This window comes from Anguilla rostrata, chromosome 1 (assembly GCF_018555375.3).
Source record: "Anguilla rostrata isolate EN2019 chromosome 1, ASM1855537v3, whole genome shotgun sequence".
Taxonomy (NCBI): Eukaryota; Metazoa; Chordata; class Actinopteri; order Anguilliformes; family Anguillidae; genus Anguilla; species Anguilla rostrata.
The window spans coordinates 57,646,315-57,670,596 of NC_057933.1; the positions used below are offsets into that span (position 1 = coordinate 57,646,315).

A 24,282-nucleotide genomic window follows, 5' to 3' on the forward strand; every position below is an offset into this window, starting at 1 on the left:
GCTGATAAAGTCGTTATCTGGGACAAGAGCGCCACCCAGGGTAAAAGAAGGAAATGTGCTCTGCTTCGTCTCCATAGGAACAAGAATAAACACGGATGTGGAACAACAGCTTTGTTGTAGCATGTTTCCGCAATAAATCCACGCATCACGAACAAGGTGAGCACATTTTTCGTAACAGTTTTTTTATTGCATTGTCTTTCCAAATATCCTGACGAAAGAAAAAAAAAAAAAATACTGTCGGGTCGATGTTTGCTTTTCGCAAAAGGATGGGACAAGATTGCAACAGATTGCAACTAAACAAATGCTTGCATAAAAAAATAATGCAGCAATATGCTTTGCTTTGATTAAAACCAAGTCTGTCACTCATTCATTGCAGTCACACAGTGATTATGACTAGTTAATGCTAATTAATTCATTCACAGCTTCACAGTAAAAAAAAAAAACAACAAAGAAAACTAGCACTCTCGAGTCATTTGTTTGCTGTGGGTTATAAATGCCCTCAGTATGTACCAGCTAATGTACCATCCCAGTACAGCTGCCAGACACAAGTAGACTCTGCCACAGTCAATCTCCACCGTTCTCTTTTTCATTTCATATTGATTCTGAAAACATGGGTCAGCAAAGACTAAAAAAATAAATAAAATAAAGAAACTGTATGGAGCACAGTGTGTGTCCTATAATATGGTGACATGGGAGGTGCATGCGTCATATTTCTGCCTCTTGAGTGCAAAGAAGAAATCTGCATTTGAAATCTAAACATCTAGACGTTTGGGATTTTTTGTGTGGTGTGATTGTATCTCATGGAAACACCAGGGAATAGCAAATCCCCAGCTAACAGTTTGAAACATGATCCTCTCATGCTGCTTCTCACAAGACAAGATGGTCTCACCTTACTGTAATTTTGCAGCACACACAAAGGTATATTCACCCTACAGTGGGAGCTGTGAACCTTCATGACAGTGATTTTATGTATATTTGTGCCCACATGCTAGGCTAATTACCAATTACTGTCCAAAAATAAGCCAAAATAAATAGAAAAATAGCAAAGCAGCTTGTGCAAAACTGACCAGTTTATTTTTTGTAGTCATTTGTTAAAACTGTAAAAGCTACAGGTGTAATAAAGCGTTTTGTCCTGTGGTTTTATATTTACCGCAGTCCCCAGAGATTTAGGCTTGAAAGTCCTCTTACTGGCAGCCTACCTTGGTGAAGATGCCCAAGTTCCGGGAGTTGGGAGCACGATCAGCTTCCTTCCCTGTTTCCTCGTTGACCGCTGACCCCAGCAGTCTGATAGCTAAGAGATACATTATCCAGCAGAGACTGGGCCGTGGGAGTTTTGGCACGGTGTATCTTGTGCACGACACCAAATCCAGAGAGGGAGAATACTTGTAAGTGAACCTTCTTTTAGACATTTATAACATGCTGTAATGAATGCAATGATTCAGGTCTACGTACAGCCACATTTCCCTTTTCCCATTACATCAGAAAAGAAACATCAGTTAATGTTACACTTTTTCAACTGTCTACACAAAATTGTTTAAGGTCAGTTGTTGTCAAATTCATACGTAGATGTAAATGCACACCCCCCCCCCCCCAACATAATTTAATAATTACTAATATTAATCTCACTCAGTATTTTGTGCTGAATGATCAAATGCATGCTCTATATCTCTCATGTGATTAGAGGAAAATAACCTGCTCCTGGTGATAAAAAGTGAGGTTTTATGTTCAGCTATAATGAGTGATTGCTTGTGCTGATAATAAGAAAAGTTGTGTTTAATTTGGCATGTAGTGTCGATATATCTATTGTCCAGTAGCCGCATGCTACTAATCATGGCTGTGAAAGGCTGAATGCTTGATTTTAGACCACTTTGAAAGCATACTAGCCAGCAAAAATGAAAGCCCAGACAAATTATAAACAAACCTCATTTAAAAAATAAATAAGCCTCATTAGATCCACAGGGTTAGTATGTGTGGGTTACATTCACTGATACACGTATCTCAGGCTTTAATTTTAAGCATCCAGAAGCATCCAGTTTTGGTGCCAAGGAGACACATGCTCACATATAAAAGGATTATTGTGCTGAGGAATTACTAATAGATTTTCAGAGAACGAAGCAGGGTGGTTTTTTAAGATGATGGACTGACAAGGGGGCGCAGATAAATGTTTTATTATAAATGTAACATGCAGTCAGCCTTGAAATGTACAGCCAATTTTGCTTCTTGAAGACATAACAACATGGCCAAACTGAGTGGTACTACCTAATTACTGTCTTTTACTGTCAAATGTCATTTGTTCTGTTCCATGCCACAGGCGTTCAGTATTCTGATTCATCTGACTAGTGATTTTGTTCAGCATAGAGACAGTTTTATCCTTATCTGGCGTTGATAACATTTATGCAATTAAAAATTTAAGAATGGTGTCTGTTAGCAGGTTGTCAGTTTGTCATGTGTACTCAGGCTGCATAATAACTGTGCACTGTCCAGTGTATCCAGTTGAGCATGTAAGATCATTTCTTCTAGCACTGTGAAGGGAGTGTAATTTGGCAACAGGGCTTGAGGGTAGCCACATCTTACCAGCTCCTAAATCTGAAGACTTAGTATCCTCGCGATAAAATGACACCTGGGGAATTTGCAGCTTGTTTCTGTTTCCAGTTAAATTAGCTTCCTGTCAGATGTCTTTGCTGTGGTTCATAGAAAAGTATTGCCTTTTGCAGCACTTTTATGTTTTGCCCAACACTCACAAACAATGTGAAACTAGGCACACAAACTGGACTGCATATGATAAACAATATGGCTGAAATGCTATATGCATGTTGATGGTTATGAAGCATAGCTCATGGCGTACCGCTACCTCCTGAGGCCTGTACACTGCTGCTTATTACTTGCTCAATGGATCACAACTGCTGGGGACTTCGCTACCCTCCCCACGTTTGATTATTGTCTGCTGTGCAGAAGACTAGCAACTCGTTCCTCAACTTAGTCAACTTTTATTTGAGCAATTCTGCAAATGGCCATTTGGTGGCAGAAATGGTCTATGTCAGGGGTGTCCAATCTTATCTGAAAAGGGCTGGTGTGGGTGCAGGTTTTGCTTTAGCCCATCACTACAACACCTGATTCAACTGATTAACTAATTGTGGTCTTCAATGAAGATAATTCATTGGATAATTGGATAATTAGAATCTGTTGTCTTTGTGTTAAGCTCAAACAAGAACCTGCACCCACTCCGGCCCTTTTCAGATCAGATTGGACACCCCTGGTCTATGTTTTTATGGCCCCCAGTTTAAGGCTGTAACATACTGTAGCCTATATGTCACATACTGCATACTGAATATAGGAATACACTTGCTTTGGAGAAATGGCAGTACTGGCAAAGTAGCTAAAATCTTGTTGCATAAATTATTGTCTGTAAACTGAATAAGGAAAACAACTAGCCTATTTAAACTGAGAAATGTTAGCCAAGAGAAGGAGAAGTTAGAGTAGCATTGCCGAAATATTATTTTCCATGAATGATGTGAGTAGAATTCATTCAAAAATAGCATACAGGTTATTGTATTTTGATTAAATAGGAGTGCGCCTGGTTAGCAGATGCATGGTCATGTCCTGAGGTTATATTTTCAGCGTTTGAGGTGAACTTTGATGTCATGATTTAGGTTCCCAAATACCTTAAAATTACCTGGAACAGCAGTGATCATGTTCTGCTCTCTGTCTGCTGTCTACAAAACCAGGGCTCCTGAGCCAAATGTGAAAATAGGAGCCTTATATCACAAGAAACACAACAAGCAGAATGTGTAAATAAACTGAGCTGGACTGCCAAATTACATCACCATAAAACTCAGTTTTAACCATCAAACTCTTGTACTTGTACAGTCAGGCACTCCATCAGAGGTTTACAACTAGCCCCAATACAAATGTGGCTCTGCAATATTATAGTATGTCGTTCATTATGTAGATAGGAAGGTAAAATGTCCCTCTTTGGTTTCGAAAGATCATGTTTATTATCCTACTGTGTGCTGTTTTGACAAACATTTCCAGGGGAACTTCTTTGCTGTGGCAGATTTGTTCCATAATTGTCGAATATGCCTGCAGAATTAGCATCGGCATCACCATGCATCCCTATTGAGTATTTAAAAGCAAAAGGGCGTATCTCTACACAATAAAAGAAGAAGAAATGGCAACCAATTAGACCTATGGTCTATTCACTGTCTTGGTGCTGGGAGATGCCACGCCTGGGGTCATTATCTGCTGGATACTGTACTTTATTTTCCATTCATCACCACATCCCTGAAAGACCCTCACAGACGTGCTGCCCAAAGCACCCTGGCCTTGCTACAGAACACTGATGCGTCGAAGCACCTCTCACTGTCGGAGCCGCGCACCTACCAAGCGTCATTGTGCATATCTCCTTTTTGTTTTCTTTAAGCTGCATTTGATAAATGCCTCCCTTTCATGACTGAGAAATGTCAACGCGCCATGCGACTGAACAGCCCACTCCAGCTCCTTCAGCGCCTCATTAGCTAGCTCTGTGGCCTCCTCTCTGTGTTTTGGCCAGTGGGGCCACAGTGAGCTCCAATCCACCAGAGAGTTGCATTATGGGTACTGAGCATTTGGCAATATTTGCTCCCCATGGCATTGCGCTGTACTGTGTTATATGTCAGCATATATTCAGCAACCATCTGTCAATTTTCTGTCAGCTGTAAGCCAAAACACTTTTGGTGTTTTTTGGCTTTTGGGGCTTGTTAACAATGAATATATTTTTGTGCTTCCATTTCTCTCAAAGTGGCTGAAATTCTTATATCCAGTTTTTTACCTTTTCGTCATGCAGCTTTGTAGAACTGCAGGGCCGCAGAAGCATATGATTTTTTTTTCTTATGGCAGGACCTTTAACACCAAATTGTATTTAAAAGAAAACCTGAAATACAATTTTTAGGTGGAGCTGGTCTGATATCCTACAAATTTTATCACTAGAAAAGATTTCATACTTGCTTTGACAATTGAGGATATAACATTAGCATCAGTAATTTACTAGAAAATCATTTACCATTTCAATGATTTAAAACAACAACAGACTCAAATAAAAGTACCAAAGCTTTATAAATGTCTCTGCTCCCAAGACAGCATTTTGATTCCAGCAATTAGTTTGAATGGGGAAAAAATTGTAAAATGACCAGATGCTGATTCTTAATAATACCTTTCCACGGTCCTCCATTCAAAATACTAGCGATAAAGCAATCATATCATAGAGCATGCTGAACTAAACACAAACCTTCATACGGTCTGATTTTAATATACACACGGAAGTAATATTTCTGACAAATATGTCCACATAAATGGCTAGGCCAGCTAGTTTAACATTTGTGAATAGACGTAATGGAAATTGCTCAACTGCTTAGTAAGAGTAGAATGGTGCGTTAAAGTAATTAATTATATAGTGACAAAGGAATGGTTATCATCCAATAAGGCTGCAAAAAGCTGCTTATACACCTATTTTGTTAACTTATAGCAGCAGGGGAACTGAACACAGTCATTTTGACTTTTTGCAAGTGCCTTCTTCAGTGTGTTTAAAATTGTCTAGGTGCATCTGGCTATTAAAGTGATACGGGTATTGACTTAGAGGTGATAAATAGATGATTGACATTAAGTTAAGAAAAATAATAGAATGGTATACACAAAAGGCATTTGCAGAATGGTCTGTGTGTTCTGTTCTCCTGCTCCTATATGTTAATAAAATAGCTATGTAGAGAAAATCGTTACAGCCTTATTGTTGTCTGTGAACCATTCCCTCTGTACTGGATACAAGTCATGGACAAATTATCCAAAACCTTCAGACAGAGCTTCTGTCTTTCTCTGCCCTTTGAATCATGGGAGATCTGACCAAACCCACCATCATCACATCACAAAATCGTGCTAATTGCAAAAGCCATGAAAAATATAGCAGAAAAATTGACTGATGAAATGATGAAAGCTAACCAGCACTAGCTAAATCTTATGACTGAACATGTCACTTAAGATTTTTAAATAAACTGAGTTCAGATCCATCCACAAACCCAGCAATGCATAGAGCCCAATTGCTTCCTTCTTTTGACTTTTTTCTCAGTACTCTACAGTCACAGCCAGCTGCTGGCATAGACGCCCTATGCGGTTATTTTAGGGCCACAACTATCTGTGGGACACTTTTTAAATTTGCAGCATTCACAGGGTGTGAATAGCTTTATCGATGCTACTGCTCTTGCACTCACACGACCCTCCCCCCAGGTCCACAATCACTTCCCCCTCGGTTCATTCTCGTTTAGGGCCACCAAAATCCTACAGCCAGCTCTGTCTACATTGCTCTCAATTTATAGAAGTATATATAACTGCAAAAATAATTTAGGAGCACATCTACTGGTTGAGATGAATTTCACGTTCTCATACATTTTTCAACTTAGTAGCACATGTGCTCCTTGGAAGAAAATGCGTCATAATTAACACAATGGCACTCTGTTCCCTGAATTTTCATAATCACATGTATAGTTTGCCTTCAAAATATATAACCATATCTACGTTGTCCATTTCCTACTATACCACTAATTTTCCACCCCAGTTTTATGTTAACAATGTTCTTATGCTTAGGTAATCTTTTGTTCTAGGGTATGATATCACATGGGTATTTTTGGTATTATAATGAAACAAAGGATAGTCACGCAGGTGCGAAATTCAGTCCTAGAAAAGGAACTGAGGAGCAATCATCTTTATTGCCGTTTTACTGATTGTTTGGGTCAAATCTGTTGTAGTATACTGTAGCTCTTTAAAAATGTTACGAGTGCATTAACTTTGCCGTGTTTGCTCTCTTGAATTCATTAACTCAACGGCTTTGTTCTTCACCAGTAACATATGGTGCTTGTTCTCCAGGTGGTTAGTCAGTCTGCTGTTTTACATTTTTCAAAGCGGGGCACATTTGGGACGACCCCTTAGTGATCACATCATTGATCTGTAGTCAGTTTTTTTAAACTAAGGACGCTGTGGTGAGCATAAACAAAAGCATCAGGAGTTGAGGGCACCTTTTCATTGAATGCTTTGTCAGTTTCTGTCACTATTTTATGATCTTTCACACTTTCCCATTGCTACAGTATCGCTGAGAGAGGGCTCTGTTATTCAAGAGTGTGTAAGTATATATATATATATATATATATATATATATATATATATGCACTTATATATGCACTTATGATGCATGACACTCAAATGAATTCATATGGATAATTTCATAGGAGATTGGCAGTGCATGTATGCACTGCTGATAAGGCTGATCCACTGGGGCATGAAGAATCAGACACATGTTATTGATGAGTAGAAACCTTATTTGCACAGACCTTTACATTACCTTCTGTGTAGTATAGCAGATTGGATGTGGACCATCATAAATATGCTCGACGTGAAGGATAGGTTTGAGTGACCTACCTGTACATATGCGCGGACAGGAAGATGCACACACAAATGAACTTGCTCGTAACCTAGAGCAGGGCTGCCAATCCAGGAGGTGTATCTTGTTGAGGTGCTAATTAGTAGAATCAGGTGTGCCTAATTAGGGTTGGAATGAAAAAATACATTTTTTCAGACAGTTACTCTCCAGGAACACAAAAAGAAGCACACATGAATACTTTTCGTGGAACATAAAACATACATGGAAACATCCATTATGTACATCTGTGTACTCACAAAGACGCAGATGCACATGCACACACACACCCTCACTCTCACACACACACACACACACACACACACACACACACACACACACACACATAGCAACAGTTGACAGTTCCTTGCTCTGAAATGTGGAGGGAAATGTGCACTTTTTCATGCATGGTAATGTGCAGACTGACCTACAGACAAATATATTTGGGGAACTGGCCCATGGTCAACTCTTGCAACTGAAATCTTACTTCCATAGGTAAGATTTAGAGTGACGCTTTCAAACACACAGCACATTCTTTGGTTGATCATTTCATCATTTGTATATGTGAAGACTGGGCTCAGCGACGTGTTTATTGCAGATTCCTATTTGCACCAGATGGTGATCATGTTTGTGACCTTTTACTTGGCTGAATTTCCTGGATAACTGTAACAGAAAACAGCCAGAATAGTGAAGATGTCAATTGTCTCAATGATGACAATGTATCTGTGAAGTGAACCTTGTGTCTCAGTCAGATTGAACATGGAATTGCCCGAGGTATTTGGTTACTAACAGCCAGGCTATATTTTGCCAAGAAGCTCTCATCTGTTTTATTAAAATAGCTTGAGCGATGCATTTTCCTTGGGGGGTCAAAAACACTGCCCCCAGTTGGAATCGGTATCCATGACCCACTAGTTATAACTGATTACATATCCATCACTCCAACAGGCTTAAGTGGAATCGCGGGCTAATGAAAACAGATACACTGGCACAAAGAGAAATGTGGGCAGAACACTGCTCCCCAGGGTGGCAGATAATTTTCCCTAATGACGGCTTTTTATGCTGCATCAAGATTGAAAGCCAGGCCTCCTGCTTGTCTTTGGTAACTAATATCTGGTAGCAGAACATAATGAATGCTTATTTCAGCCCTAGTGATAGCCACTTCATTGTGGTGTCAAAAAAGCAGGGTTGGAATGAACAGCAATACGTTCCACCACTTGTTTAATAAATAAAAGTGACAGGCAATGTAAGAAGGCAAGACATTAAATGGGAGCAGTACTTATATTTGTGAGTAGCGCTCACCATTCTGGATAAAGTAATAATTGTGTCTTTTTTTTTCTCTCTCTCATGTTCTCTCCAGCCTCTTCCTCCTAGCAATCAGCAAACCCACTATACGTCACCCCAGTGCTTCAAAGCACATTAAGTCACATCAGAGCATTTGTAGAAACAGTCATTATCAACTAATTAGCCTCTTGAAATTTTTATTTAGGCAATAGCTGGTTGTTTACAAAGATGGACACTGACTGAAAAAAAAAATACTTGATAATAGTTATTTTCGGTTTTCTGGAGCCAATGTCCTGTGACAAAAACAACCTCCACTATAGCGCTGTGAATTGGACCAGAAATTAAAATTTGAATATTCCAAAAAATAACAGAGATTGGATTTTTTTTTCAGATATTTGAATTGCTACAAAATTTATAGGATCCTCTAAACATGGCCTATCATGCATTGTAAGTCCACCAGTTTGTTAAATTTCTTTTTATTATGCAATCAAAAATATTTTATACAAAGCAAAAACCTTAGGCAAAACCTTTCCTGTTGAAATTTTGATTGCATTTTTAAGTTCTTGCATGTTGTAATTTTGGTTGCATGTTAATGTTTCGGGGAGTTTTTGTGTCTTGAAATTCTGGTTTCCTGTCAAATACAATCTTGTGGGTGGAATCCATATGGAGGCATAGGCCAGTCTCAGTATCAGTTCCATGTACTCCATACCAGGGCTGCTAGGTTTTTGGTTTTCATGCCAAATTGGGCTACATTTTAGACTTAGTAGTAGATTTAAAATCACTTGCTGTGGGTCACGGTTTTTTGGGCGGTTATTTAGCAAATGCGGTCACGGAGGGACAGATAACTACATCAGAGTTCAGAATGGAGTCTAGGACAAGGGTATTCCATCAGCTTTGACTTACGAATAGAGATTCCTAACATTCATGACAGACTTAGCAAGAATAATTGATGTTAGCTGACATTATTGCTACAACTAATATTACCTGGTCTTAACATCAGTCTGTATTGGCAATTGCATGTATTGTGCACTCTGATGTAGTTATCTGTTATATTGTTCACTGTAGACATATGACAGGACAGGGAGCAATATAATGCATAACTACATCAGTTATCCATTGCAAAGGCCAGTACAGATGAAATGTGAATTTATGTTGCATTGAAACAATTTACCAAGACTTGGTAGCATTTGCTGTAGCAATAATATGTATATATATATATATATATATATATATATATACATATATACAGTTTATATATATATATAGTTTAACTTCCCTGTCTGAAATTCGGAGAGATCACTTAGCTGTGAGTGACATTAAAGGTACCTATTAACTTTGGCTATAAAAATATATGACCCCAGTTTCCTTAGCTCTGTTGAAATGTTGTTCTTTACTGTGTATATTCAACAATGAAATGTGTGTATATATATATATATATACTGTATAAATATATATTAAACACACACAAATATCCCACTGTACGTCATCCAATTTGGGTCACATTGGTTTACAAGTGCTTCCCAGGGTTTCCCCCCATCCAGGAGCAATCCATCTCACCCCTCGCCACCTTTACTTCTTACCTGTCAGCACAGCCCCCTGAGATGCCTGCTAGCGGCAGTTATTTTTACCTCTTCTCAATCAGGGCCATTGCACAGCCCCAAGGCCCCAGAGATGTTCTAGTGCACTGGCGCACCCCTGCAGTTCCCCTGAGTTCTTTTTATCCAGCCTACTGACATATCTGGGGCTCCCCTCGTCCCTGTTTAATTGGCGCTGCTGCTTCATCCAGCCTGATTCAAGCCATCTCCATAAATGGTGATGCAGTCTAACTGACCTCGATCAGCCATCATGCGGAAGCAGCTGATATATGTGGCTCATTTGGTTCTGTCAGTTTGATGCTTAATTGGAGTTTCGGAAGGAAGGTGGATTTAGATTTTATGGAAAACTAGTGAATCTTTGTGTCGCTACAAAAGAAATGGAATGGCTAAAGAGTCTGAGACATGAATATGGCTGTCATGAATATTGTAGTAGAAGCACCATGAATACAGAAGTACCAGGTTGGTGCCAAGCCAGAGTGGAGGAGGGATGTGGTGGAGTTGTTTATTGTAATGATAATATAATAAATATAAACTTTATTTATATAACACCCTTCATACAAAGAAACAAACAGTGTAGAGTGCTTCATCCTGGAATTAAAGACAAACACATACAATATGTGGAACATCACATGCAAAATCAAATAAGTGGCTAAAAAAAATAGAAAAGGTGAATAAAATCAACAGCAATTATGTAAAGCCATCCCAAACAAGTGTATTTTTTCAGGAAGACTGGGACAGTCAACGGACACGGAAATGGATAGCAGGTGCATAAGCAGGCTTGGGCTCAGTGGTGATTTCGCCATTCATATTTATGCATCTTATTACACTCGTGCAGGTGGAAATGCATGCTGAGAGAAAGCAAGCCCAGAGCTTCTATAGCATGTAGGTCCAATGGGGTCCTTGCCGTCCTCATAGATGTTCCTGTGTTATACAGTATAGTTCCATGTGGGGTGGACATAAGTTGAATTACTAATGGAATTACTGATTGGAGAACTGGTTGTTTTTTTTTTTTACAACAGTGCCATTTCTTACTCTGAGTTAGTTGGAGATTTTTTTGCTATCATTTTATTCTTGATACCAGATTTGAGTTGGTAAGTCACTCTGGTTAAGAGTGTCTGCTAATTAATGTAATGTAATGTAGCACAGTGTTTTATGATCAAGGCTCTTAGATCACTGGGTACCAGGCTACAAATCATAAATCATTTGTGGCAGTAGCTATAGCATATTTATTTGAGTCCAGTGTTGACTATAGAAAAGAGGTTTTTGCTGTTATATTTTGTTCTATATGACATGACATGCATCAAAGATGAGACAGAGATGTCCTTTACCAACTTCCTCAGCCAAGAGAACTGCTTTGATTCAAGGCCCATCTTTTTTCCTATCAAGGACATGAGAGAAGGGTGAACACACAAGTTAATTAATGGGGCTCATCTGATATTCGACATAAATGGTGAAATAAAGGGGTAATGTAACACCTGGTGCACAGGCTTACTGGAGCTCCACGCTCCCCCTCTCCCCCTATCCCTGACACTGTTGGTGGAGAATGGAGACACTAAGATCTTGTATTTTCACACTGCAGACCTCCTGAACTCCGTGTATGGGGATTCTTTTTCTTCATGTATCTTTGATGTGAGGATTGAAGTTTCAAGTTAAAATTTTTCAATTTTTACTAAAATCTCAAAATGTCTGTAGTAATACTCACAGTAAAGGATAAGGTGAAGTCATTAACATTTCCCTGCTACACTCAACGATTCTGGGGGACATGTTTATTTACTGAACACCATTAGAGAACTGACGGTGGGACTTTTCAGTGTATAACTATGCAAACTAAACTATGACTGTACATGAAGGAATAAAAACTGAAAAATGAAGTACGTAGCATATGCTGTAAGGATGGATTTTACTCTGAGCTGTCTAGCCCAGAGTAGTTTTTACAAAAGTTATCAGTGAAAGTCTGTTTGTTATCCAGGACTACAGCAAGATGTTAGTCTGGAATGCAGACATTGTTGTGTTAGAAATGGTGACAGATCCCTGAGGGGGAGAATGTAGCTGGTAGTTTGAATACCTCAGTTTTGGCAAGAATGAGTTTCAGATGCTGACTGATCATCATTAGAAAGTATCATTTAGACAAACTTTGGTTTATGTGACATTATGTTCCCCTGTGGGTGGACATGGGAAAAACAGTTGTGTGTCATCAGCGTCGCAGTGGTGGTAGACAGCATGTGAAGATATTGAGTCAAGAGATTTGGTGTATAAGGAATACAGCAGGGGGGAAACAGATATCCTGGGGGGCTCCTGTGGCAAAGCTGCGTGACTTTGAGATACAGCCATGCCAGATGACCTGATAGGAGCAATCAGAAAAAAATGTATGAGGATAACCATTTGTGGGCATTGCCTGAGATTAGTTTTCTGTTGAGAAAGTTCTGTTCAGTTTCCAAAAGGACCTGATGGCCAGCTTATAATGTGGTGCCCTGAAATGAAAAAGCTCTAAATGGTCTGCCAAAAATATAATATAACATTATTATAACCTCCAGTGATTTACACTCAGGAAATTTTGCTATCCCAGCATTCAGTTGACCTGATTTAATCCTGAAGTGCAATATCTTGATCCTGATTGACTTGGAGAACTATTAAACTCAAATCTTTTTTCAGAATTATAGCACATCCTAATTTTGCCACAACCTTAATTTAATCCTGTCTTAAATGGTTATTTCCCCATGTATACTACTTTACTTTAACTGGGTCAAATTTAATTTGCCAGGTTTCTGTCCAGTCCTGGATTCTGGATCAATGATTAATTTAGGGTTATTTTTGTGGATTCCAAATGGTTTGCCAATCCCCAAAGTATTGTGTCATTTACAGATTTTGCTGCTAATGTCAAGGCATTCTAAGAGCAGAAGTCCCAACATTGATCCTCCGGGGATAGCACCTTGCTCAGATGTACATTATGCGCACTTTCCTAATTGCTACCTGAATGTGCACAGATGCAAGTAAAAAAGAATAACTAGCATTGGTTTTCATAGGGTGTAAATTCAAAGTGGTACTACAAAGTAGGGATGTGAACAACACACATTTCTGTCTGTCAAGTAGTTGCTCACCGAAAAAGGCAATTACGACTAATCATTTTTGTACCGCTTGATGTAGGATATCACTCAAGGGTGTAACGTTTCTTGGAATATTGGCGGGGCGGTGGGGGGGGGGGGTTGAAATGCATAGGCCCTGAGAAGTGGGTCCATAGGGCATGCGCCGCTGGAACACATTTTTTTTAAGAGCTGCTCTTAAATGATTAATTCTGGTGGATTATATGGGGGAAATAGGCTGCTGCAGGTTACTGATCATTACGGCTGGGTGTTTGTTTGGAAAATATCTGTTTTGTAATATTGGGGAGGGTTGTAACTCCTCTATCCCCTCTGTAAAGTATGCCGTTGATACCGCTAATTAAATGAATCAGCACTGATCACAAAATTAAAGTGTTTATTGCAAATATAAACATAAGTCTAGCTATATTTTTTCCAGAATGATTTTATGCTTCTTTGCTCTCTGCACAGGTTAACACATGGCCCAATCTTCAATGAAGTGGCAATTTATAATCACGTTAAGACTTAGTAGTTAGTGCTGTCCACTCATAGAGGCGGCTGTTTCACTACATTCAAGCCAATCTGTGATAGTTTTTTGTGCAATAGTAGACTATAACGCACAGGAGTATATTTGGGCTCAACAAATGCCACAAAGTCCTGAAACCCATTGCCTTCTACCATGCTTACAGACAGAAAGTCTTTTGTTATTATTTTCAGCTGGACAGCTGTCACAGTGACAAGGTCTCTCTATGAAGTTGGGTGCTTATTTGCTGTGATCCCTTGGCCTCAGATGTTCGGTTCTTAGGTGGGTTAACATCATAAATGTTGACGTATGGTACGCAAATTTGGCAGCACATATTTTTCACTGAACAGAGTTTTCCTTGAGCTTTTCAAAATCATTCCACACGGCACTGTTTTGTAAGCTGGCCATCTTTTCAGCTGATGGCAAGTAAAGAGAATGACAACAAGCCCTGCCCACCCCCTCTATTATCCATTTAGATCAGAAGCCTAGGTAAGATTTGGTGATATTTTATTTGAATGGTTTGCAAATTTAAAAACCAAAAAAAAAAAAACAATTTTCACTTATTTAGCATTTGACATTTGAGCTTGCGACTCACAGTCACTTGAATTGACAAATTGTTCACGTCCCTACTACCAAGTTTGTCAGAGTTTGACAGAAAATGTTCTGATATCTTTTACTGCTCATCTCTAAGAATTACTGTCTAGTCAAGGTGTCATGACAGGCTTGCCATCTTACTGAACCATATCTTGCGCCTGTACATAACGGAAATTACAGTTTCATGGGGAATCAATGTGTTGTGGGTCATTCTGCTCTGACAGGACTGTAAAAGAAGCTCTAACTTGTCACTAAGATGGCCCTGGAACAGCATGTTGCAACCCAACTGTAATTGGCAGGCGCAGAAGAACAATGCCTTACAGTTACTGAGACCATAAAAAAGCAAACCCACATTTCTCAAGCCTTCTGGAGTAATCACAGTAAAGAGCTCAGCTGAAGTGTCAAAGCACCCTGTCAGGTTTCGTGATATGGCATTTCCTGGCTCCCTGTGGGTCAGGGACACATAAAAAGTATGATTAGCGGGGTCCCTGCTGGGACTGTGTGTGCTATCCAAGTACGGCTTCGGGCTTGCTGCCGGAAGGTTGTCAGTGCTGTCATCGTGATGCTGCCACTGTGCTCTTCCTCTTCCTCCTCATCCCTAGATTGATGGACAGGTTGGATTGTGTTATCACCAGGCAAATGTGAATCACATACAGGGGAAGTGTGTGTAAGAATGATAAAAATGCCAGTCAATCCTCTAATCCACACTAGTCGTTTGGGTAATATCACCTTAATATGCTGCATCTAATGTTACTTTTTCTCTCCTTTGAAATTTTGCTGATGTTACAGTATTCCAAGACAGTGACAAGAGTCATGTCTAAGTTACAATGCTCATTATGCAAATTATTTAAGTGAGCATGCCTAGCATGATACAGTCAGTAAAAACCTGTACTGCAAATCAACTGTACTGAAAACCAAAAACGGCAAACCAATAGGTGAGATCAATCAGATTAGCCTAACAAGGATAGTGAACTAAGAATTGTTCCAGTGGGCAAAACGATGGTTTTGGGCTCACTCCCTTATATTGGGCTCACTGTTTACTTGGGCTCACTGTTTACTCATTGTCATAGGCAGGGAGCATTTCTTCAAAGCAGGGAAAAATGAGAGCTAAACAGAATGCACCCGCATCACCTGTGAAGGCTGTTGCTATGGCTGACTCACACAGTCTAAATATTCATGCTGGAGCAAGAAAAGCAAGAGCCTTAATGATTGCCTAGCACCTAGCTAACAATGGCCTGAAAACCAATTAAAACCTTGACAAGAACCCTGGAACTGCCTATGGTGTTGCAGTCATTTCCTGTAGTGGTCTTTGATTAGTTCCCTGAAGGCTGGAAGGATGAAGACATAGCTTTAAAATGTCATTTAATATATTGTTTCATTTCATTCTTGAATGGTCTCTTATTGCTGTTTGAAGGAAATAACTGCCATTGATTTAGACTTTGGATTTTAAAAATGCATGACGTAATTTAATTTGTTTTTCTTTATATATCCTGGCTAGCTGTCATTCATTGCAGTTAAACCATCACTAAGGTGGACCCCGATCCTATTGCTAACATTAAGAAAGGTATATTTGATGTATCGGTCTCACATATGTTCTCTATTTGAAAGTGCATAAAATCCCAAGTGCATAAAGCATCTTGATGAATCTCAGCCTACTTCTTAATCTCCAGCTTTGGAGTTAGTCTTCAGGGACTTCTCAGTAGTGCGTCAGGGTGACCTCAGTCATTAGTCACTGTTATCGTTCATTTACTGGGCTGCAAGCACATTCATCAAAGCGACACTGCAGCTCACTGAAACAGGCAGGCCTTTGCTGAAGGAAACCAAGCTAGGATTTCAAGTCTTACTGTACTTATATTATATTGACTTATATAGTCCAAAACTTATATTCCATGGCATACAGCAGCTGCCCTCAACCTCAAAAGTGCCATATCATCAGATATAATCATTGGAATGAAGAGATAAGCTCTGTAGATAATATATTCAGTTGTATAACAATTTAGAAATGACTTGGGGCTGCAGGGTGGGTTATCCTGTTTAAGGCACTGTTCCAATGCATGGATGGGCTGCATAGTCGGGTTTTTAATCAGGCCTGTGCCAGTGCTGACTGTGGCCATTAGCTACAGGGTAACGCACAATTCATGCTGGTGTGCCCCAGGGAAGGAGGGTGTCAGATGGCAAAGATTACAATGCCTCATTGCTCACTAATGACCCCTCCCGATTGCATGGGTGCCTGTGCTCTGCTAGTTCAGCTGCACATGACGTCTGCGTGGTCCCGACTTGTAGACTCTGGTGTGATAAGCGTTGATAGCTGCGTTTCTTCGCCTTTTTGTGTTGGATGCAACTTTTACTAGTTTATACTTTACACTATTGGTCATTTATACTCAGTCCAATGATGTATGGAACAGTATGTCATCTTGTTGATGCAGAGCTCCTTGGGGTGCCAAAAGCCCTTCTGTCCCTTGCGTCTCAATGCAGCCCTGAGTCAACATCATTAGAGGTCTAATGACAGACTGTATCCATAGAATGGACTCAGCCTTAGTCTCACTCTGTTACTTTAAAAGGTCAGAAACCCAATCTATTTCCTCAATCACCAATAAATGGCATTCCTCAGCCATTTTTGTGCCAGTAATTGAGGAACACACAGCTCATACATATATCCGGTCTTCACATGACACCTGTGTTAGGTGCCAAACAATGGGAAATTGAAAAGTGACAGCAGAAGATTGAAGGGACGAAAAACAGCTGACAGTCTGGAGTCTTCTGTGACCTTTGATTTTGTGTACATTTAATCTTGTCAGGGGTGATGATGCTATAAACTGAAATGGGAATTCTTGGTGCTCTTTCACATGCATGCATGCATGTATGCACATACTCACATCCTCACACACACTTATAGTTTTATGTTAACTGGTCCATGTTATCACTAGATGTTTTTACCGTCATATAATTTTAAAAATTTTTTTTACATTGGCATTCATTTTGCCCTTACATTCTACAACTTAACACTGGTCATTGAGGAGTGCGATGGATACAGTGCCATGAAAAAATATTTGTCTCCTTCCTGATTTCTGATTTTTTCTATTATTGCATATTTGCCACACTGAATGGTTTCAGCAAAATGTAATATTAGAGAAAGGAAACCTGAATGAACACAAAACACAAAAAAATTATGATTTTTTTTTTAGCAAATACCCATATCACCCATGTGAGAAAGTAATTGCCGCTTAGTTACTCAACTAATTATCAACTAATTAAGAAAATAACCAAGACGGGAGGTCACCTTAGCCTGGACAAGTAACTGGGTGGAGTGCGTGGTCAGGTATGGTTGAATCCTCCTAATGTTGCACAGGAAGAATCTGCAGGACCGTGACGTTGCCTTGATGTGCATCTTGAGGTCTATCTGGTCATCCAGGACCACCCCCGGGCTCTTTGCAGAGTGAGAGGCAGTCACTGTGGTGCCATCAACAGCGATTGAGAGCTTGCGTAGTAGGGAGTCTTGCAGGGGATGCGGCAGCTCAGTCTTGTTGAGGTTGAGCTTTAGATGATGCCTGGCCATCCAAGTTGAGATGTCAGCCAGGCAGGAAGATATTCTCTCGTTGACCTGTAAGGGAAAGAGAAGAAGAGTTGTGTATCATCTGCATAACAGTGATAGGAGAAGCCATGTGAATGAATGACTCTACCAAGAGATTTAGTGTATGTAGAGAACAGCGGAGGCCCCAGTACAGATCCCTGCGGGACTCCTGCAACAAGGGGGTGAGGTGCAGAAACAGATCTTACCCAGGTGACCTGGTAGGACCTATCTGCAAGATAGGAAGCAAACCAAGAGTGGGCAGTCCCAGCCAAAGTGGAGATGAGTAGTAGTAAAATAAAACTGAATTGAATTTAGCCACCGCAGTGTGCACTAGCAGGGATGTTGGTCTAAAATATTACAGGGGTGGCTGCATTGGCTGTGTCCTGTCTCCTCATCTGATTGAGCGAACAAACTTTCCATCTTTATCCAGCTAAATAAACTAGTGACTGAAATAATCCAGGTCCATCTGTCACAGTTTCTGCTTCTTTACGGCAGCCATTGTTTTCTGTGTTTGGTGTGGCAAACATTGTCGCTTCAGTGTTTCCCGTTATTATCACAACAGCAGAATCCAAATCTGCACCCCCTGCTGGTGTGGAGTGACACTAAACGAACAGTTCAAACCCGTAATTTGTATACATGCATTTGTATGGGGCGCTGTGTTCAGCTGTGGTTTCAGTCAAGTTTGCCTTCTTATCAGGTATAGGCTACTCTCAGCTTTAGAGTAATTCAGTAATAGATGGATAAATTGTTCTTTATTATATACTGACAGAACAGTCATTAGAACCTTTGAATTTAGCATATGGCTGTGGGTGTGAAACCATTACCAGTATTCAGTGAATATAATTGCGTTCTCATGTAATTACTTTTCTGAAAGCAAATAGGTTTTGTGAAGCAGCGACAGGTTCAATCATTGTATTTGTCTGCTGATCATAATGTAATATAGTACTTGAAAAATGAAGCTTTGATATTGTCAAGAACCTCAAATTCACACATTTGCCCTGGTGCCCCATTGCGGGTCCTTGAAAACTTCAAAGGCAAGAGATAAGAAGCAGGAACTGGGGGGCTTGCTATTTGATGTGGGTCTGTGTGTGGGTGTGGGTCTGTGTGTGTGTCAGAGTGGGTGCCCATCCTCCTCAACCCCCTCCTCTCTTTCACTAGATAAAATATGTGGCTTTCTTTTCGTCAGCAGTCAGTTTTAGCAACTTGGCAAGAAGAAGTTTGTAACTGTGACTTGGGCATCTGCGTCCTACATCTAGGTCTGGTGTTCTACAGTTAATCTCTGGTTTTTTTGGAATAGTGAATTTTGGTCTTGGCACATACTCAGATTACTTTAGGACAAACAAGCTGTGGTTTGGTATCTTCTTTCATTCATATTTTGTGTGACTCTCTGTGTCTGTAACCTTTGTTAATTGTTTTACGATAGTTGAACATCATCTTTAGATTAGACGGAAATATTTGTTGTAACTTAATCTTTAACTAACAAAAATCTTAATCTGGTTGTTTGATAAAGGTTGATCCAGTAGTTTGATCTGCTTATCAATGAATTCTGCAATTTAATTGATAATCGATATCATTCAGAATGCTGCGGCTCGTCTGGTCTTCAACCTCCCCAGACACTCCCACGTCACTCCCCTGCTCACTACCCTGCTCACTACCCTCCACTGGCTGCCTGTTATAGCTCGCATCAAATTTAAAACATTGGTCCTAGCATACCAGGCAGTCAAGGGATCAGCCCCAGCATACCTCCACAAGATATTCAAACCCTACATGCCAGCCAGATCCCTCCGTTCTGCTACCTCAGGACGCCTAGCACCTCCCCCTCTTCGCACCTGCACTTCCAGAACACGTCTCCTGTCTGTTCTGGCCCCACGATGGTGGAATGACCTCCCTGTGGAGACACTGACCCATTTCAAACGACGACTGAAGACTCACCTCTTCAGGCTGCACCTCTCCCCATCCCTCCCTACCCCCCTGTAAATGACTGTAAGCTTAGGGTTGTAACTAGGCAGCTGTTTCGTAGGTGACTTAGGTGCATTAACTGTCTTAACTACTGCTTGTATTTTTTCCATAGACTGCGTTGTTGCCGTTCTCGATGTTAGTGTTAATCAGTTTAACCTTCAGAGTCCAAGTTGAACTATGCGGTTGTTCCCTGCACTTGGACCGGTACTTCTCTCTAGGGGTTTCGTCATACTTGTTCCTGGTTATGGTTATACACTTTGTTGTACGTCGCTCTGGATAAGAGCGTCTGCCAAATGCCTGTAATGTAATGTAATGTAATGTAACATCTTTGATGATAATTAGCTAATTAAATCAGATACATATATTTTACATGTTGGATAAGTGAGGTGTTTTAACTGTTGATGCACTTGTGTTTGTTATTCAGAGTGCTGGATGTCAAACAAGGGTGTTAACGATTAAAACAGCTGGGTTCAGAAAAATTGTACATATTTCACATAATCCTCACTTCCCTGACAATATTTATAAGGTAACAGAGGGTTTTTCCTGTGAACTGCCTATTTGTAGTTTCTGCCGCTCTCAAAATTTGCACAACAAAAATCAAGTAAACATTGCAGAAGCTTGCAGGAAAAAGAAAAAGAGCAGACCCATCCAATGTCAAATAATCTTTCTGAATATTTACTTTTTACATACTTGTATTTAATGTACATCTGTAAATGCTCAGTAAGCACTAATACAAATTCCAGCATGAATGTCTGTGTCAAAGAAAGTGCTTTATTATAAGTAGCTATTACAAATTCAAATGTATTTTTTTTTAATGGAATAAAAGTTTTCTGAAGATTCCAAAACTTTGTGCAACCATGACATCATTTTGATTTGTTTCAATTATATTATTCATAATAATAAAGCATATAAATTATGCATACTTTTAATGATGAGAAAAGGCCAATGAGCCTGCCTTGGCTTCTTGTTTGCCTGTGATTTAGAATGAATCTATCACTGTGTCCAGTTATCTGACAGGTCTCTTCACAGGCAGCACTGGTAGAATGCCATTTATTACCAGAATGTTCCATCTTCCAACAGGCAACTTCATGAGCTTCATTCCACTTTACAAATTCCAAAATTGCATTCACTGTATAAAGCACCATTCACTGCATAAACATGCATAGATATGCAGCACTGGTGCATTGCAAAGCATATAAAGTATGGTACACATCACAAAAACAGAAGATGCAATATAGTGTGTTTGTTATTTATTAGATCTCTCACAAAATATTTTATGTCTCATTATAAATAAATGCACAGCAGTTCAATCATGCAATAAAAAATTGACATTTGAAAATGGAACCAGGCTCCAGCACCCCCATGATCCTAACCAGTATAAGCGGGTATTGATAATGGATGGCTGAATGGATAATAGAAACCAGGGAATGTATTCAGTTGGCTACATTGTACCAGACCCCGATGAGGCTGATTTTGGGGACAGCTCATCCCTTTAGCTCTTCGCTGTGGTTTTGACTCTGCAGGAAGGTGCTGAAGGAGATTCCTGTTGGTGACCTTAACCCCAATGAGACAGTGCAGGCCAACCTGGAGGCCCAGCTCCTATCTCAACTCCACCACCCTGCCATTTTGAAATTCTTCTCCAGCTTCCTTGAGAGGGACACTTTCTGCATAATAACAGAATACTGCGAGGTAAAATGCCTTTCGCCTTCTGAAGTTCACATGATTGGTTAGATGTTGCTCCACATCAGTGGGAAAAGCCCCGTGTTGTCTTGGCAGGTTGTTAGAGTTTCTGCTGCTGATGAGACAGTTTTACGAGACTTCTTTCTCCTGTAAATAAGACGACATTTGACAGCAGTAATATATTTCCACTTATGGATATTTTCCTGCAATACTAATATTGGTCTGTTCAGCTTCATGTTTATACATGCATTATGTTATTTTCTCTGTTTTAGTTACACACTATCAAGTGCCATTGTATTCTGTTGCAATTTAAATGCATTCAGTAAAATACTTAATAATAGCCATTTTGGTGTTCCTCTTTGTGGCTCCAATGGCCATGGGTACCACTTATCTGAAGTATAGAGCAGTTATTGTATCATACTGCACTTGAAACTTGTTTTATACATAATACCATTCAAAACACTCTATCCAGTACAATACAGTTACTTGCAAGTGTTCATACATGATGTGAAAAGGAAATCTGCATAGTACCGCATAAATCTGTTAATAAGTGCTGCTATATGGCTTTATAAAAATGGTTCTCCCTAGACCTCAAATAACTATATGAAAAGACTTTGTACTGTATGTACTGTTTGATGAAAATTTGTGTTTGGCACGTGTGGCTTCACCTTCATCTTTCAAATGCTTTTGATTTCCTGAGGCTTCCACAGCATGTGAAGTGCAGTGTGAATGATTGATCAGTGCCGCTGTCTCCTGCTCCTATTCCTGCTCATCAAGCAAAACTGAGCTCCTGGAGTTCATAAAAGAAATCTGAAAAAGGAAGAAAGCAGGTCCCTTTCCTTCTCTTTACTTTTCAAAGTGTTTGGCATACAAATTGTTTTAGGCCGATTCCCTTCTCATGCTAATGACCTGGCAGTCCTTGATCGACTCCCTGAAGTTCAGGAATGATGTACTGTACACGCTGTGGCTCTTAAAGTTGTGTAGTCCTTACTTTGAAGGGTAGGTTCACATGCTGTTCCAAACATGATGCAAAACCCTTGGTGTAATTCCCATGATAACAGCAACTGCTGCTGTCACCAGATGCTTTAACCACCCATGTCACTGAAGATCTCCCATTGACAGTGGTTTGCTTTACACCCTTTTCCTCTTTGTTTCTCTGCTCAGTAGAGTGACTCTGCCTGTGACTAAACTAACAGTGAGCAGCTCAAATCCCAGAGGTCTTTGTTACAGAACAGCTTTTGTCAAACCTCAAGTTTTTTTTGTTTTTTTTTTCCTTTGAACAATTTGCTTTTCACAGATTGAGGGAAAGCAGCTCGGTGCTCCTTCTGACCAGCATGGATTGCGGTCATTAGTGTAAGGACATCCATTGAAGTTTCAACATGTCATTTTTGCACAGCCACACATTAGGCAAGAACTCAACTGTACTAGGTTAGACAATCCCTATGATCTCTATGTACTCTTCACCCGAGTGGCCACCCTGCAGAGACTTAACTGACAATGATAAAAGGGTTATGTCACTCCAGGTTTTACTTCTAGCTCCAGGAGTCACTATCATCAAAAATTGTTTTGCCCGCTATAATACAATCTTGTTCATTGAGATCATATAGTCACGAAGGGTGGTGGAAAATGCTCTTTCAAATGTTGTTCTGGTGATTGGGCTCACATGTGACAAGGCCATATGGATAACATTACTGTTATGGTCAATAGACCAATAGGTTACCACACGTGCTCTGTGGTTAGGGGCACTGTCATCCTGGAATAAACCCCTTCTTGCAGGAAAGAAATGTGGCAACTTGGGATGAAGGTGATCACTCAGAATCATTAAGTAATGATTGGCATTTCCTCTTACTTCTATGGGGATGAGTTCACCAATCCATACGAGGAACATGTACTCCTCACCGTTTTTGTATGTGATCATGTCCATGCTGTGATGCAAGAAGCGCTGTGCAAATAAAATGCAATTGAATTGAATTGGCTGTGACTTCCTTAATTAACTAAGGAACCATGCCTGTGTGGATGTATCAGCTTTGAATGTACATTGTGTTCTTCATTTAACCAAGTGTTTCCAACTTTTTAGCCCCTGCTTGTATGTATACTGCATGTATTCATGCATGTGCAAATATTTCTGGGGCATCAGAGTATTGTATGAATTGTGTTCAAATTTGTATTATGAAATTGTGTGCATGATAAATGACTGTCAATAACTTCAAGGCAACAAGCCTCAACTATAATTGTTATTACTCACATGGACTAAAAAAATGAAAATATGTCCTTACACAGGACATTAACAATACACTGTATGTGTTTATGTTATCTAAATTGTCTATTCAACACATTAGTACCAGTTACTTGGTTACTTGTTGTCTTATGTGGTTGGGTGTTCACCAGGATGCCCAACAAGAGTACGCATCACTGCTGGCATGCATGTGTGTATTGCAGGACAAGGATTTGGACTATAAGATCCAGGAGCTCAGAGAGACAGGAAGGACACTCCCAGAGCAACAGATCACAGAGTGGTTCATTCAGTTACTGCTGGGTGTCCACTACATGCACCAGAGGTGGGTGTG

The 24,282-nt window shown here is 39.9% G+C and overlaps 1 protein-coding gene across 1 annotated transcript in view; it reads left to right on the plus strand.

The window, feature by feature from the left end:
- The first annotated feature begins 30 nt into the window (after positions 1-30).
- Positions 31-24,282, plus strand: part of nek11 (NIMA-related kinase 11) — a 66,318-nt gene continuing 42,066 nt past the window's right edge. The window contains exons 1-4 of the mRNA XM_064344591.1: positions 31-156; positions 1,156-1,385; positions 21,559-21,724; positions 24,155-24,273. Coding sequence (XP_064200661.1) covers positions 1,210-1,385; positions 21,559-21,724; positions 24,155-24,273 — 461 coding nt within the window. The 5' untranslated portion in view covers positions 31-156; positions 1,156-1,209. The remainder of the gene's footprint in view (positions 157-1,155; positions 1,386-21,558; positions 21,725-24,154; positions 24,274-24,282) is intronic.